The sequence below is a fragment of the Panulirus ornatus genome, chromosome 37, assembly GCF_036320965.1.
Source record: "Panulirus ornatus isolate Po-2019 chromosome 37, ASM3632096v1, whole genome shotgun sequence".
NCBI lineage: Eukaryota > Metazoa > Arthropoda > Malacostraca > Decapoda > Palinuridae > Panulirus > Panulirus ornatus.
The window spans coordinates 28,201,070-28,217,951 of NC_092260.1; the positions used below are offsets into that span (position 1 = coordinate 28,201,070).

The 16,882-nt window shown below is 38.8% G+C and overlaps 1 protein-coding gene across 3 annotated transcripts in view; it reads right to left on the minus strand.

Moving 5' to 3' along the window:
• Positions 1-16,882, minus strand: part of mRRF2 (mitochondrial ribosome recycling factor 2) — a 34,461-nt gene that overhangs the window by 6,284 nt on the left and 11,295 nt on the right. For all 3 annotated transcript variants that reach the window (XM_071684082.1, XM_071684083.1, XM_071684084.1), the window contains exons 8-14: positions 15,989-16,210; positions 14,984-15,115; positions 13,285-13,429; positions 10,969-11,085; positions 4,278-4,424; positions 2,807-2,907; positions 2,097-2,282 (exon numbers count right to left, since the gene is read on the minus strand). In XM_071684082.1, the coding sequence (XP_071540183.1) occupies positions 2,097-2,282; positions 2,807-2,907; positions 4,278-4,424; positions 10,969-11,085; positions 13,285-13,429; positions 14,984-15,115; positions 15,989-16,210 (1,050 nt within the window). The remainder of the gene's footprint in view (positions 1-2,096; positions 2,283-2,806; positions 2,908-4,277; positions 4,425-10,968; positions 11,086-13,284; positions 13,430-14,983; positions 15,116-15,988; positions 16,211-16,882) is intronic.

Consider the following 16,882-nt stretch of genomic DNA (forward strand, 5'->3'; position numbering starts at 1 on the left):
AAAAGTAGCCTCATCTGCATATACCTACTCTCTCATTGTTGTCTTATGTTCTGAAAATAGAACCTACCATCCAATGCCAAGCCCTATGGATTATCCCATGGTTTACCTTGACTGCTGCATAAGTACAGTAGTATAAGTTTCTGCACGTAGTGTTTATTTCTTGTATTTTAATGTGCAAGCGATATTAATTCCTAGTAAATCAAGATAAAAAAATAACCATGATCCTCTGGCAAACATGAGGGAAGAGGAGTGAGCTGGGTGATGAGCTTACCCAAGCCCATGGGGGTTGGGTAAATAAACACAGCATATAATACATACTTTTTTCATGCTTTACATACCTAGGTTAGTAGCACAGTTTTAATAAAAAAAAACTGAATTATCCAGCTAATATAACACATTGTTTCTTTACAGTTAATCATATATACCCTACATTTTCTTCTCACAATAGGGTAAAGCATGTCTGAATTCTAATCAGATTTTGTGAACTCCCAAGAAAATTATGAGAATAACATTTTAAGAAATGAAACTTTTCATGTTTTCCAAGTCATGTTACTTATCATCATTTTGCTTAAATACATCTTTGCCATATTAAGTATTTTCTCATCTCTGACCATGATAAAACATAAGAAATATAAATTGAGCTCAGGTGTTTTGACGATTATTGTAGATATTAGCAGTATAAAAAATTATGTAAATAGCAATCAAAGTGTGAAAACAAGGACAATTGACAGTAAGGACAGGGAAACTGTTAAAAGGAAGGAATAATTAGGGAGCCTGGAAACAGATGTAGCAATAGGCCAAATATGTCTCTTCTGGGCTCTGGTTGTTAACCAACTTAACTTTGTGGGCACTTACCACTCATAAGTAAAATGCAGCCCTTGCTTTTTGAAACTGGAGTCAAAAGAGTGAATATACATGAGTAAAACCACACATTCTGGGCCCATGTACAAAACAGAGGAAAGGGTACATGGATGCTGCTAACTAAAAATTTTCCAACCTGCATTTAAATACATAGATGGTTCCCTTACTCATTAGGGGCAAGTACATGAGTAGATATAACATGTCAGCCACAACTCTGAGTAGCCTGTGGGAAAATCCTCAGGCCTAGCAAATTCAGTGATCACTGGGGTGGGATTATGTCACACATTCCCCTAATGGCCCAACCCTGTTAACCCACAATGTAAATAGATGAGATTTTGGGGTGATTCTGTATTCAATATAGGACGATTCAATCTCCACAAACACATGCTGTGTATGTAGTGGGTTTAAATGATGTGCAGTATACCAAGATTTTTTATGCATATCATTGTGCCAAGGTATAAATGTCTATGTTGTGATGGGTTTAAATGACTGTTGTCATTCAAATGGGTCATAATATTTCAAATTTTGCTGACTTTCATTTGTCATTAAAGTTCTGCCCCATAATGAAGTTATTAAAAATGTAACATCCTTTAACATAAGTCTTAACTTGAGTGCTGCCATGTGTTGAAAGTAAGCCACACGGTGCTATACCCCTGACTAATTCTAAACAGTCCAAAGACATGTCCACTAGAAAATATGAGATATTTTCTGGTAAAATTTTGATAATATAGTATATTAGTGTGGAAGCTGGGGAAGACAGCCATACATCTTTGGAGCCCATGATAGAAAAAATACTATTTCATTACTACTCAAATACCCTTCATCTTAAAGGGGAACATATTAAAAGCATGGTTTTCATTATCAAATATTTCACTGCTAAACCAGTCATACTGGTTGCTATGCCTTTGCACTTTAACATTTTTACTATTAACATTGGGAATCATACTCCATCCAAAAGAATGCTATGAGAGTCTAATAATTAACATACCATGAAATACCTCTTCCTAACAAACAGCAAAGTGATTCATGGACAGTCTAATAATTGTCTTACACAGGACAGCTAGAGAATGGATTTGAGTGAATGTGTGAATGTGGCCCTTCTTTGTTTGTTCCTGGCACTGCTTCACTAATGCAGGAAATGGCGATCAAGTATGAAAAAACTTGGAATGCTTCTTCCTACAATACATGCAGATACACTTCCAAAAACAATGTCAAGAACATTGTAGCTTCCCTACCTGGTGAACACACTGAGCTGCAGCAGCAAAAACCATGGTCTCTGATGTACCACGACCAACATCACACCAATGTAGGGCAACCTGGATATTCACTACTGGGAATCCTAAGACAGGTCCACTGGTCAGGGCAGAACTCACACCATGGTTCAGGGCTGTCATATGCTTACGATGGATGGCATGTAGATTCTGATCCAGAAAATAAAAAGCACTTTTTGATATAAAACGTATCATATAATAATAATAATTATAATAAATTGATAATAATGATAACAAAACTGATTTTGCTTTATGTAATGCTTTGAGGTATTAGTAAAAAGCAACAATGATGAAAGTTCATATGGCTGAAAAAAAGGTGGATTCTTAAATGATAATTACAGTTTCTTAATCATGTTAGTAATTAATCAAAAATGAAAATGAAAATATATAAAAGTCAATGTTACTCAACTGTCTTTTTTCTGAATTCCTGTTTAGTGTTTCCTGCTTTAGTGAGATAGCATTAAGTACAGATAACTGAGCTCCTTCCTCTTTTCCTGTTCTTAGAAAATCATAATAGAGGATGGGGGGATTTCAAGTGCCTCCCCACTTCTAAAGGCTTCTACAAAGTACTGGAAATATATGAGTAATATTCTTTCTCTCTTATCTCTAAGAATATATAAAAAAGGAAATTCAACATTAGAAAATAACTTACATCCAGAATGAAGATAACTTACTTCCTGATTGTTTTTGGAGTAAGCAAGCTCTAATGACTTGAACTTATGGTTTGGCTGAGGCTCAATGGAAAGTGTCAACTTCACTTGCTGTCTTCTATCACCTGAATAAGAAATGGATGTACATGTTCAAACAATATTGAACTTTACAAGCTTCAAAATGTTGCAAAAGAATATTTTCTCTTAAATCAAGTGCCTTTCTCACTTTAGCAAGGTAGTATCAGAAAAAAATGAACATTGGCCTCATCTACATACATCCCATCCCTTGCTGTCATGAATAATGTGCCAAAACAAGAGCATACCATCCACAGCTGAGCCACATAGATTTCTCCATGTTTTACCTTAACAATTTCATATGCCCTGGATGAGCTCACTGATCAACAAATCCTCTAGATTTGTTTTTCTTTCTTTCCTTCCTACCACCCTTCTTCCAATTCTGATAAATAGATCTTCTTATGCCCTTTTTTTTCATTTCCCACATGAACCAGTTATTTCAGCACCTGGTCAACCCTATCAATCAGCCCACTAATCATACCCTTGGTTACCAAATCAGCCATCCTTACCTTCAAAAGCTATAGCACCAATATTCAGTCCGTAATTAAAACTACCAAAACACTCATTCAGATCCTCCCTAACTGTACCCCATTATTCATCACTTCTCTCTCTAACAAATATATAGGCCCCAACATCCAGCCATCTCTCACAGTCTACTTTCATCCTAACCACATCAGTCTTGAACTCACTTCTTTGGATTCTTTAAAAGTCTTATATAAAAAAATCTTCATCAGGAGTGCCACCCCTTCTTTCATCTCTGTCCTCCCATTAATCTCAGACTTTACCCCAACTGAACATTTTTAAACCATTGTACCCCATCTCCCTCAACTTTACTTAGCTAGGTGCTCCAAGTTTCTCTCATCAAATTTATTACCTATATCTCCCTTCTTTTCCTTACTGTTACAAACATAAACAATGAAACAACCCTCTGAGGACAAATCTTACTGGGCTCCTCACTTAAAGAACAGAGGTTTCTAGCCCCCTGCTTCTGCCCCTGTTAGTCTTCAGATACAATATGATGGTGACCCATAAGTAGTACTCCCCTATCCCCAAGTATATAAAATATAAAACTTTTTAATTAATCTAAATCTTCTATGGTAACCTTCAGTTGAAGAAAATCAAGTGATAAGTTATGAATGTAAATGTAAAATGTAAAATCTGTAATCCACATCATACAGGCTCAATGCCATCACTTCCATTAAATTTATTTGAGGCTACATCTATAGATTACAATAAAAGGAAGATCTCTGTTGTCATCAATATGGATTATATTACATGAAAGAAGCCTGTCCATGCAAAAGTATCTTGAAGATAATCAAATATTCATGTCTTAATACTGAAGATTATCAAATGCTCCTAATTACTGTCAAATGTGCAAGTATGATTTAGCTAAACTTGCAAAGCAAAAAAATATACTCACCGATCATCTTATCAACAACAAGGGTGTGGGTACATAAGGCTTTTGGTGTTTCTCTGTAAGCCACTTGTAATGGACCCAATTCTCCTTCCACTTTGAATTCTTTATGGATTCGATCCCGAATGATGTTGAGGTGAAGTTCTCCCATGCCTGGCAAATGATGTCAAAATATAAAGAGATTATTTTATATATGTATCTGCCGTATTTATTTTTCTCCTATGCAGTGACAACAATATGATCCATGCATTTCTGCACACACACCTCCATGCTGTTACCCAACTCGCACTACTGCATCTTTTTCTAGTATGGTGACTCATGTAGAACCTTCATCAAACACAGCAGTTCATGCCCAACTTCAGCACACCCACACATCTAGTATCCCCTGACTTTCCCTCTTTCTCTTGAACGGGAGAGGAAAGAGGGGAGGATATGTATTGTATTGCCTCAAATATATGCTGCACTTTTTTCCATAAGACAGATTACAAAAATGAGGAAGCAGCTTACAAAAGAATACATTATGAAAATTCTTCAAAGAGTGGCCTTTACAAACACTAGCTCCAACTCATGTCACATTTACTATTATCACCTTACTTTACTCAGCAATCCCAAACTTATTTAGAAACCTAAATGTTGTAATCATTTAGGTTTGTTGCCTATAACCTCTCCCTGTAACTCATATCACTTATTTCATGTACCATCATTACTGTCCACTTCTGTACTCTCACTATTATATTTTTTTATATTTCTTTAAGTGTGGTGACCAAACCTGAGATGCATATCTCAATCTGGGTCAAATGTGGAAAAGTAGAGCTGGTATATTAAAATTATAATAAGTTTTAAATAGAGTAAGGAACAAAGAGTATGGTAAGCACAGTCTACGAGAGCTAACCAGACTGTGCTACAGTGGTTTGGCCATGTAGAGAGGGTGAGTTTGGAAAGACCAACCAGGAAAATCTACATATAAGAAAAGGAGGCAGCAAGGGGGAGGGGAAAACAACATACATAGAAGGATGGATTGAGAAAGGTTCTGAAATATCATTACCTAAATATTCAAGAGGGTGTGAAGCATGCATGGAATAGAATGAATTGAAGTAACGTGGTATATGAGATGTGATGTGATGGCAATGGACTGAACCAAGGCATATGAGGCAGTCAAAGGAAACCATGGAATGGTCTGTGGGAGGACTCTGGATGGTGAGCTCTGGTTTTGATGTTTTGTACATGACTGGTAAGGGGTGGATGTTAACAAATGGGTCTGTTCCTTGATAAACCCAGCTAAGTTAGGAAACAGCAAATAAAATGAAAAAAGGAAACTTCCCTCAGACATAAATTTAAATACAACATTAATACTGCCCAGATGATAGTTTGCATTTTCAACAATACTTCTTAATTGGTATTCTAGTGGCAGCCTGAGTATAATAGTGATACCAAATCTGTCGCCCACAAATTCATGTAGCTTGTCTCCTGCCAATTAATGGTTAAATCAAGGCCCTCTTTCACTGTGCCCTATCTTCATTGGATTACATTTGCCTGGATAACCTTAATCAACAAAGTGTCACACCAAATTTAGGTCTTGTCTAAGTTCCATAAGTTCCATATTAAGTTACTGTAATCCTCTTAATATCTTACTTATCTTATGACTTCATCATATTATATATATATTCCTATGAGTCCACAGGGAAAATGAAACACGATAAGTGTTTCATTTTCCCCGTGGACTCAGGAATATACTTGATCACACGCAATATTGGCGTGTCGTAGAAGGCGACTAAAAGGGGAGGGAGCGGGTGGCTGGAAATCCTCCCCTCTCATTTTTTCTTAATTTTCCAAAAGAAAGAACAGAGAAGGGGGCCAGGTGAGGATATTCCCTCTAAGGCCCAGTCCTCTGTTCTAAATGCTACCTTGCTAACGCGGGAAATGGCGAATAGTATGAAAAAAAAAATGGTTTGGTCACATGGAGAGAATGAGTGAGGAAAGATTGACCAAGAGGATATATGCATCAGAGGTGGAGGGAACAAGGAGAAGTGGGAGACCAAATTAGAGGTGAAAAGATGGAGTGAAAAAGATTTTGAGTGATCGGGGCCTGAACATGCAGGAGGGTGAAAGGCGTGCAAGGAATAGAGTGAATTGGAATGATGTGGTATACCGGGGTCGACGTGCTGTCAATGGATTGAACCAGGGCACGTGAAGCATCTGGGGTAAACCATGGAAAGTTCTGTGGGGCCTGGATGTGGAAAGGAAGCTGTGGTTTCAGTGCATTATTACATGACAGCTAGAGACTAAGAGTGAACAAATGGGGCCTTTGTTGTCTTTTCCTAGCGCTACCTCGCACACATGAGGGGGGAGGGGGTTGTTATTCCATGTGTGGCGAGGTGGCGATGGGAATAAATAAAGGCAGACAGTATGAATTATGTACATGTGTATATATGTATATGTCTGTGTGTGTGTATATATATGTGTACATTGAGATGTATAGGTATGTATATTTGTGTGTGTGGACGTGTATGTATATACATGTGTATATGGGTGGGTTGGGCCATTCTTTCGTCTGTTTCCTTGCGCTACCTCGCTAATGCGGGAGACAAAGAAAAATAAATGAAAATAAATATATATATTCATACATATTCTCCATTTCCTGCATTACCAAGGTAGCATCAAGAGAACTGAGCCTTAGAGGGAATATCCTCACTTGGCCCCCTTCTCTGTTCCTTCTTTTGGGAAATTAAAAATGAGAGGGGAGGATATCCAGACCCCCCGCTCCCTTCCCTTTCAGTCACCTTCTTCGACACGCAGGGAATACTTGGGAAGTATTCTTCTCCCCTACCCCCAGGTGTGTGATGTCTCCATGGTTGTTTAATTTCTTTATGGATGGGGTTGTTAGGGAGATGAATGCAAGAGTTTTGGAGAAAGGGGCAAGTATGCAGACTGTTGTGGATGAGAGGGCTTGGGAAGTGAGTCAGTTGTTGTTTGCTGATGATACAGCGCTGGTGGTTGATTCTGGTGACAAACTGCAGAAGCTGGAGACTGAGTTTGTTAAAGTGTGTGAAAGAAGAAAGCTGAGAGTAAATGTGAATAAGAGCAAGGTTATTAGGTACAGTAGGGTTGAGGGACAAGTCAATTGAGAGGTAAGTTTGAATGGAGAAAAACTGAAGGAAGTGAAGTGTTTTAGATATCTGGGAGTGGATTTGGCAGTGGATGGAACCATGGAAGTGCAAGGGAGTCACAGGGTGGGGGAGGGGGTGAAAGTTCTGGGAGCATTGAAAAATGTGTGGAAGGCGAGAACATTATCTCGGAAAGCAAAAATGGGTATGTTTGAAAAAATGGTGATTCCAACAATGTTATATGGTTGTGAGGCGTGGGCTATAGATAGGGTTGTGCAGAGGAGGGTGGATGTGTTGGAAATGAGATGCTTGAGGACAATATGTGGTGTGAGGTGGTTTGATTGAGTAAGTAATGAAAGGGTAAGAGAGATGTGTAGTAATAAAAAGAGTGTGGTTGAGAGAGCACAAGAAGGTGTATTGAAATGGTTTCATCACACAGAGAGAATGAGTGAGGAAAGATTGCCAAGAGGATACATGTGTCAGAGGTGGAGGGAACAAGAAGTGGGAGACCAAATTGGAGGTGGAAGGTTGGAGTGAAAAATATTTTGAGCAATCAGGGCCTGAACATGCAGGAGGGTGAAAGGCGTGCAAAGAATAGAGTGAATTGGAATGATGTGGTATACTGGGTTTAACGTGCTGTCAATGGATTGAACTAGGGCATGTGAAGCGTCTGGGGTAAACCATGGAAAGTTTTGTGGGGCCTGGGTGTGGAGGGGGAGCTGTGGTTTCGGGCATTATTACATGGCAGCTGGTGTGTGAGTGTGAACGAATGGGGACTTTGTTGTCTTTTCCTAGCGCTACCTCGCACACATGAGGCGGGAGGGGATGTTATTCCATGTGTGGCGAGGTGGCGATGGGAATAAATAAAGGCAGACAGTATGAATTATGTACATGTGTATATATGTATATGTCTGTGTGTGTATATATATGTGTACATTGAGATGTATAGGTATGTATATTTGCGTGTGTGGACGTGTATGTATAAACATGTGTATGTGGGTGGACTGGGCCATTCTTTCATCTGTTTCCTTACACTACCTCGCTAACGCGGGAGACAGCGAAAAGTATAATAAATAATGAATATATATATATATATATATATATATATATATATATATATATATATATATATATATATATATATATATTCACAGAGTAAATGTGTTAAGAGTAAATGTGAATAAGAGCAAGGTTATTAGGTACAGTAGGGTTGAGGGTCAAGTCAATTGGGAGGTGAGTTTGAATGGAGAAAAACTGGAGGAAGTGAAGTGTTTTAGATATCTGGGAGTGGATCTGGCAGCGGATGGAACCATGGAAGCGGAAGTGGATCATAGGGTGGGGGAGGGGGCGAAAATTCTGGGGGCCTTGAAGAATGTGTGGAAGTCGAGAACATTATCTCGGAAAGCAAAAATGGGTATGTTTGAAGGAATAGTGGTTCCAACAATGTTGTATGGTTGCGAGGCGTGGGCTATGGATAGAGTTGTGCGCAGGAGGATGGATGTGCTGGAAATGAGATGTTTGAGGACAATGTGTGGTGTGAGGTGGTTTGATCGAGTGAGTAACGTAAGGGTAAGAGAGATGTGTGGAAATAAAGAGAGCGTGGTTGAGAGAGCAGAAGAGGGTGTTTTGAAGTGGTTTGGGCACATGGAGAGGATGAGTGAGGAAAGATTGACCAAGAGGATATATGTGTCGGAGGTGGAGGGAGCAAGGAGAAGAGGGAGACCAAATTGGAGGTGGAAAGATGGAGTGAAAAAGATTTTGTGGGATCGGGGCCTGAACATGCAGGAGGGTGAAAGGAGGGCAAGGAATAGAGTGAATTGGAGCGATGTGGTATACCGGGGTTGACGTGCTGTCAGTGGATTGAATCAAGGCATGTGAAGCGTCTGGGGTAAACCATGGAAAGCTGTGTAGGTATGTATATTTGCGTGTGTGGACGTATGTATATACATGTGTATGGGGGTGGGTTGGGCCATTTCTTTCGTCTGTTTCCTTGCGCTACCTCGCAAACGCGGGAGACAGCGACAAAGTATAAAAAAAAAAAAAAAAAAAAAAAAATATTCATAGAGATGCTCTGTGGAAGGTATTAAGAATATATGGTGTGGGAGGAAAGTTGTTAGAAGCAGTGAAAAGTTTTTATCGAGGATGTAAGGCATGTGTACGTGTAGGAAGAGAGGAAAGTGATTGGTTCTCAGTGAATGTAGGTTTGCGGCAGGGGTGTGTGATGTCTCCATGGTTGTTTAATTTGTTTATGGATGGGGTTGTTAGGGAGGTAAATGCAAGAGTTTTGGAAAGAGGGGCAAGTATGAAGTCTGTTGGGGATGAGAGAGCTTGGGAAGTGAGTCAGTTGTTGTTCGCTGATGATACAGCGCTGGTGGCTGATTCATGTGAGAAACTGCAGAAGCTGGTGACTGAGTTTGGAAAAGTGTGTGGAAGAAGAAAGTTAAGAGTAAATGTGAATAAGAGCAAGGTTATTAGGTACAGTAGGGTTGAGGGTCAAGTCAACTGGGAGGTGAGTTTGAATGGAGAAAAACTGGAGGAAGTGAAGTGTTTTACATATCTGGGAGTGGATCTGGCAGCGGATGGAACCATGGAAGCGGAAGTGGATCATAGGGTGGGGGAGGGGGCGAGAATCCTGGGGGCCTTGAAGAATGTGTGGAAGTCGAGAACATTATCTCGGAAAGCAAAAATGGGTATGTTTGAAGGAATAGTGGTTCCAACAATGTTGTATGGTTGCGAGGCGTGGGCTATGGATAGAGTTGTGCGCAGGAGGATGGATGTGCTGGAAATGAGATGTTTGAGGACAATGTGTGGTGTGAGGTGGTTTGATCGAGTGAGTAACGTAAGGGTAAGAGAGATGTGTGGAAATAAAAAGAGCGTGGTTGAGAGAGCAGAAGAGGGTGTTTTGAAGTGGTTTGGGCACATGGAGAGGATGAGTGAGGAAAGATTGACCAAGAGGATATATGTGTCGGAGGTGGAGGGAACAAGGAGAAGAGAGAGACCAAATTGGAGGTGGAAAGATGGAGTGAAAAAGATTTTGTGTGATCGGGGCCTGAACATGCAGGAGGGTGAAAGGAGGGCAAGGAATAGAGTGAATTGGAGCGATGTGGTATACCGGGGTTGACGTGCTGTCAGTGGATTGAAGCAGGGCATGTGAAGCATCTGGGGTAAACCATGGAAAGCTGTGTAGGTATGTATATTTGCGTGTGTGGACGTATGTATATACATGTGTATGGGGGGGGGTTGGGCCATTTCTTTCGTCTGTTTCCTTGCGCTACCTCGCAAACGCGGGAGACAGCGACAAAGTATAATAAAAAAAAAAAATAAAATATATATATATATATTTGATAACAATTACTGATTTATTGAATCAACAGCACCCTAAAAGTTAAATATATTAAAAGAAAATACTCAAAATGACAGGTGGGAAAAAAAATAGGAGGAAGAAAAAAAAAGACTTTACACAAAAAATGAGAAGGCAGCCTACTAATCATCACATGAAAAAAAGGCAACCATAGAGAATATTCTGTGCTACTACTGTTATACTTATTTAGCACACAACTACAATTCAGATACAAGGTACTATATCAACTTACCAGAAAGAACTGTTTGGCCAGTGTCTTGGTCAAGTGTCACACGCAGACTTGGGTCTTCCCTCTGCAACTGACTGAGAGCTTCCTCTAAGGCCTTCTGCTGTGATATAGATGGTGCCTCTAGAGGCCAGCATATATTACATATTACTGCTATAGAAGTAATGGTAACAAGAATGAACATGGTTACCGTGCTAATGATAAGCTAGGAGAAAATTACAATGGCAGTAGCAAAAAGTAATGAAAATGCACATTATGAACATTACTATAGGACTTTTCTTAATATTCATGTAAGAGACACTACCCAAAATCAGTACATGTAGCAACTGTGTCAACCAATGTGTTATTTTGCATATCATTCCAAGAACAGTGATAATACAATGAACACTATCTCACAAAACAGTGTATTATCATATTCATGAACCTAATTCTCAGCACAATAAAAGAGTACATAAAACAATGTAGCTGGAAGGTGTGTGCTACAGCTGTCAATAGTCCTTAGTGACTGCTTACCATAAGTGGCCCCTTACCTACTCTTGCAATCTACCATCCCTACAACTGCCCCACTGAATCTTACACTCAGACTGAAATAACTGTTAAGAACCTGCATTGAAATAATTGTTAAGAACCTACATACACACGTTGCTATGAAACAACTGCCATGAACCTAATATTACACATCATGCTATGAAATAAGTGTCAAGTACTTAAACACTGTATATTATGAAATAACTGTCAAGCACCTAAACACACAGCATACTATGAAATAATTTCCAAGTACCTACACAAGGCATGCTATGAAATAACTGTTAAGTACCTAAACACATAGCACGCTATGAAATAGCTTTCAAGTACCTAAACACACAGCATACCACAAAAAATCTTTCAAGTACCTAAAGACACAGCATGTAATGAAGCAAGAATCTGATTGAGAAAGTGTCCTCAGGGCCCAAAGTAAATCCATTCAATATGCATTTCTCCCCTCATCAGATGCTCTGAGCATACCACAACTGTCTTAATTACCACTTTCCAATACAATTTGCCAGGTATACTCGACAGACATAGTACTGTAATTTGTCCATTCACTTTTGTATCCTCTGCCTTTATACAGGGACACTACACATACATTCTGCCAGTCCTTAAACATATAACCTTGGGCTATACATATAATGAATAACTCAAGTGGGTTCCCCTCCACTTCTGTTGGTTTGCCAGACTTCTTGTGCAAGTTCTTTTTTACCTCTCTTTTTCACCATTCCATTAAATCACTAGTACTCTCACTTTGCATATCACCTCACCCCAAACACAAAACTTTCACCCTCCTATCATCTAACATATCAAAAAGTCTTTCAAAATACTCATCCCATCTCTTTCTCACCTCTTTCTTGCCTCCACTTATGATCATTATTATCACTGGTAATCATTATCATTATCAGTCTAAAAGGGAGGACCTGGAGGAAGTGGAATGCTTGAGATACCTTGGAGTGGATTTGGCAGTGGATGAAACAATGGTGGCTGAAATGAGTCACATGGTGAGGAAGGGAGCTAAGATCCTGGGTGTAATGAAGAACGTGTGGATGGAAATCAGTGTTTTTTAGTGACAAAACAAAGGATGGAACCATGATGGCTGAAGTTAGCCATAGCACAGCAGGGGACACTAACTCATTGTTACACTAACCCTTTCATGAAAAAGCCTTCCCTAGTCTGATGAATGTTTTGCAAATGTGAAATATTACAACAAAAAAAATCACTGAGCCTTTTAAACCTAGCATGTCATTTCAATTTTGGCACATGTGTGAGGACAACACATTGTGTATGTTGATCATGTAAGAAATGACTGTTGCAGCGAAGTGCAGTAATAAATTCCATCTGACTGTCAGGGCTGACCAGGGAGTGCTGAAATGTTTTAGGCAGTGACAGGATGAGTGAAGGGATACGGACATAGACACACATCTGTCAGAAGCAGAGGAAGAAAGGAGACCAAGGTGGAGATGGAAAGATAGAACAAAAAAAAAAAATTCAGAACAGGGTAGTGAAAGGGATGCATTGGGCAAAAATAACTGGAGCATTGTGGTACCCAAGGGCAATGTGTTAATTGGCCAAACAAGTACATATGAAGTGGTCAAGGTAAACCATGAAGTAGTTAGGGTCTTTCTTGTCAATGGCAGTCTCTGGTTTCAGTAGAAAAGACATGACATTCAAAGACTGGATGTGAGCAAATGAGGCCACAGTTCATATGCTTCTGAGAGTACTTTACTGGGAAAGGCTTTTAAGGAGCATTGTTAGTATATAATACAACATGTTTTTGTAAGCATTACTTACCCACAGAGCAGAAGAACACTGGCTCAGGAACCTGGACTCCCAGCAACATTGCTGTCTGGTTTTCTCCCTTTTCATCCACTAGTTTCTTGCGAACACTGTTGGCTAAAGAGCGACTTTCAACTAGTGTATCTCCTGTACTGGTGATCTGCCAATTACATTTCCACAACAATAACAAGATATTTTGGTATAATTATTTTGCTATTAAAACATTTATTTTCACTTAAAGACAACCTTTAAGTTGTATCTTCTATGGCAAAGTAAATTTGTAATTCTGAAAAGATTTAATGTGCCATTATAACAACAAAACTCACAGAGCTTTACAGAGAACAAAATCCCATCAATTTTTTTACCATGCAGTTCGACTTTCAAACACAGCAGTTCTGCCATTTTTCTTTGCTTTTTCTGGCTGAACTTTTTTGTAGAACCACTCTTCACTGTACTAAAAAGTACATTAGCAAGGTCATCAGATATACTTCACACATTCTGCTACTTCTGCACCAACACACTTACCGCACACACACACACACACACACACACACACACACACACACACACATCTGATGGATGAGAGATTATCTGTGTGGAAGGGAATGAGGAACAAAGTACACATATCATAGAAACCTTCTCCAAATTGGTGATCACCATTGGAGTTCTTGATCTATGAGAATGACTTGTCAAAAGGTAAGAATGTGTTTCCACATGATGCAAATGTCATGAGGGAAGTGAAAGTGAGCAGGATTGCATTAACTTATTGGGGTGGGTCCCCAATAAGTTAATGCAATCCTGCTCACTCCAAAGTTGATCTATTACATGGCTGATGAAATTCTGCCTGAAAAAATGTAAAAAATGTGGATGGGACAGAATGAAAGAGGCCTTAATGTGGTTACTATCAAGCAGAAAATATACTGCAGGATTCTGTGTGGGAGGGACCTACGAACTGACATTTTCCTTACCCTCTGAAAGCACATACGAGCTGAGGGATTTATGATGAATCATCATTTGAAAGGAATAACAGACGAACATAAGAAAGGGGAAGTAAAGAAACTGAAGGAAGAATATTAGAGACAAAGAAGAGATAATCCAAAACTTTTCTGTACAAATTCATCAAGAATACTACCAGCTTAAGAAGAGCTAATCAGAGTACAGTATTCAGAGGGAAGAACTGTAGAGGGTGAAAAAAAGATATGCAAAGAAATGAATGACAGATTCAAAAGTGTCTTCATAGAGGAAGACATAATAACATTTCCAAGATGGGATGGTGAAGAGGTCTAGCAAAGCAAAGAAACTGCTAGAAAAGACATCATTAGACTAAAAATTGCCTTGACTCACATAAGGTTAAAGGTCCTGATAAAGTTGCTCCATATGTGCTGAAAAAGTGTGTAGATACAGTCAATAGTCTGCTTCAAATACAGTTCAATATATCACTGGAGAAGGGTTAAGTGTCAATGTAGAGGAAGAGGCAAAACACTGTGCCTATATTTAGAAAAGATTTCAGGTACTCTCTCTTTCCCTCAGTCTCACTTTCACTCATTCTTACATAATCAATCACTCTCTCTCCCTCACTCTCACTCATTCTTACATAATTAATCATGGATGTTCTATCTAATCATTAGCTTTCCCCACACTTCAATTGAATTATATATATATTCTATGTTAATGATTCTTTTGCTTAAACTGAAAACAAACTAGAACACTGTACCTTTAAACCAGTAATAACTACAATATTTCCTGCACTGGCTGATGACACTTCTTTAAATTCATCAGCATATGCAATCATCACACGGCCCACTTTCTCTACTTGCTCATTATTAACATTGTAAAGCCCCTGCCCCTGAAAATAAGATGAAGCTGATCAGTTAATAGATTAAGAGTTATTAATGAATGAATCTAAAGTTAGCTATCAACAAGAGAGAGTGTTTAGATTTTGAAGACTTTTTCTATACATGTGCCACTAAACACATACTAAAACCACAGCCCATCATTCACATATTCACCATATTTCCCTAAGCACTACATATGCCTGGGTTCAGCCCCTCACCAGTACAATGTCCCTATATGCCACTTAGATTCATTATTGATTCTATTTCATGAAACCTCTCATCCTCCTGAATGTTCAGGCAATAATATATTAATGGATGGATTGGGGCTCCTTTAGTGCTTTGAGGTTCCATGGGAACCAAGGGCATACCATGTTTGTACAGTACTGCTGGTGAGGTCTCTGATATACCTATGACTTAAGTCATTATTGTCTTCTGGCCTCTACATATTTTCTGTGCTGCTTCTCTCAAATGTGATCCGACTGGTTTAATTTCTAGTCAACCATGTTCTTCCTCAGTGTTTTCACTGAAGAGGTGCTTTTCATTTGTAACAAACTGAAAAGCCCTATTTTGTATCCTTATGCTTTGGAGGCAAGATTTTAAATTTACCATCCGATGATATAAAATCATGAAGTAAAATTTGTGTTCTCCAATCAAACCATAAGAAGGCTGTATTTTATCTCAAGAGCTGAATCAGAGTAAAATTGGCTTTCATCATTACAGCAGCCACACTACTCTCCAAACACCATCACAAATCTCGTCTAACCATGATAATCTTATTAATGCCCAGAATATCTATGAATACTTTAAATAAATTCTTATAGCAAGGTTTAACTAAATGCTGACAATGAACTATATGCAGATACAAGAAAAAAATTATACCATACCTTCTCCATCTGACCAGAATAGATGCGAACAAATGTTAGTATACCCCCTAGTTGTTTGTCATGGATGATCTTAAAAGCCATTGCACAAAGGTGAGGGGTATATAACTCCACAGTCTTATGCTTGCATTCAAGGGGTGAAGGGAGGTATTTCACCATTGCATTCATCAATGGCTGAACTCCAATATTTTTATATGAACTGCCCATGAGGAGTGGAACTGCATCCTAAGAGGAAAAATCTTACAATCAGTAATACAAGTACAATTTTCTTCAACAAATTTATTTCTTAATATAAGTCTAGGATTCAGTAATACAAATACAATTTTCTTCCACAAATTTATTTCTTAATATAAGTCTAGGATTCTTGGTCCCTAAAAGATTCCCTCCTAACTACTGCAGCCACTTCAACTTACCAGATATCTTGCAACAATCAGGTTAATCATATACATTGAACTTTGTTCCAGCTCTCAATCTTTCCCTATGTTTATTTTCAATTAACTCACCTACATCCACCCCTAATGAAAAATACTAAAACCCAAACTGTGACCTTGATTTTGAAGGTTCCTGGGGATGAGTCTTTAAACACATTGTGGTGGTGTGTAGCACCTGCATAAACTATAATTCTGATTCCCTGACTGATTCACAATATATCTTGCAGAAAAGAGTGTGATGGACAGAGGGACACACATGATCAGTACAGAATATCTGCATTTCATGTGGTACCTTAGTGAAGAATAAGATTTCCTAACTTTGTCTGTGAAGGTGGTTCTTACCCAGTGGTAAGAACCACAGGACTGATCCTGTCGATCCTTGTCTTTACACTCAGTTCCTAATCATTCAGAAGTACAACTAACTTCCCAATCTCTAATTCACTTGTATGTAGATATGATACATTTG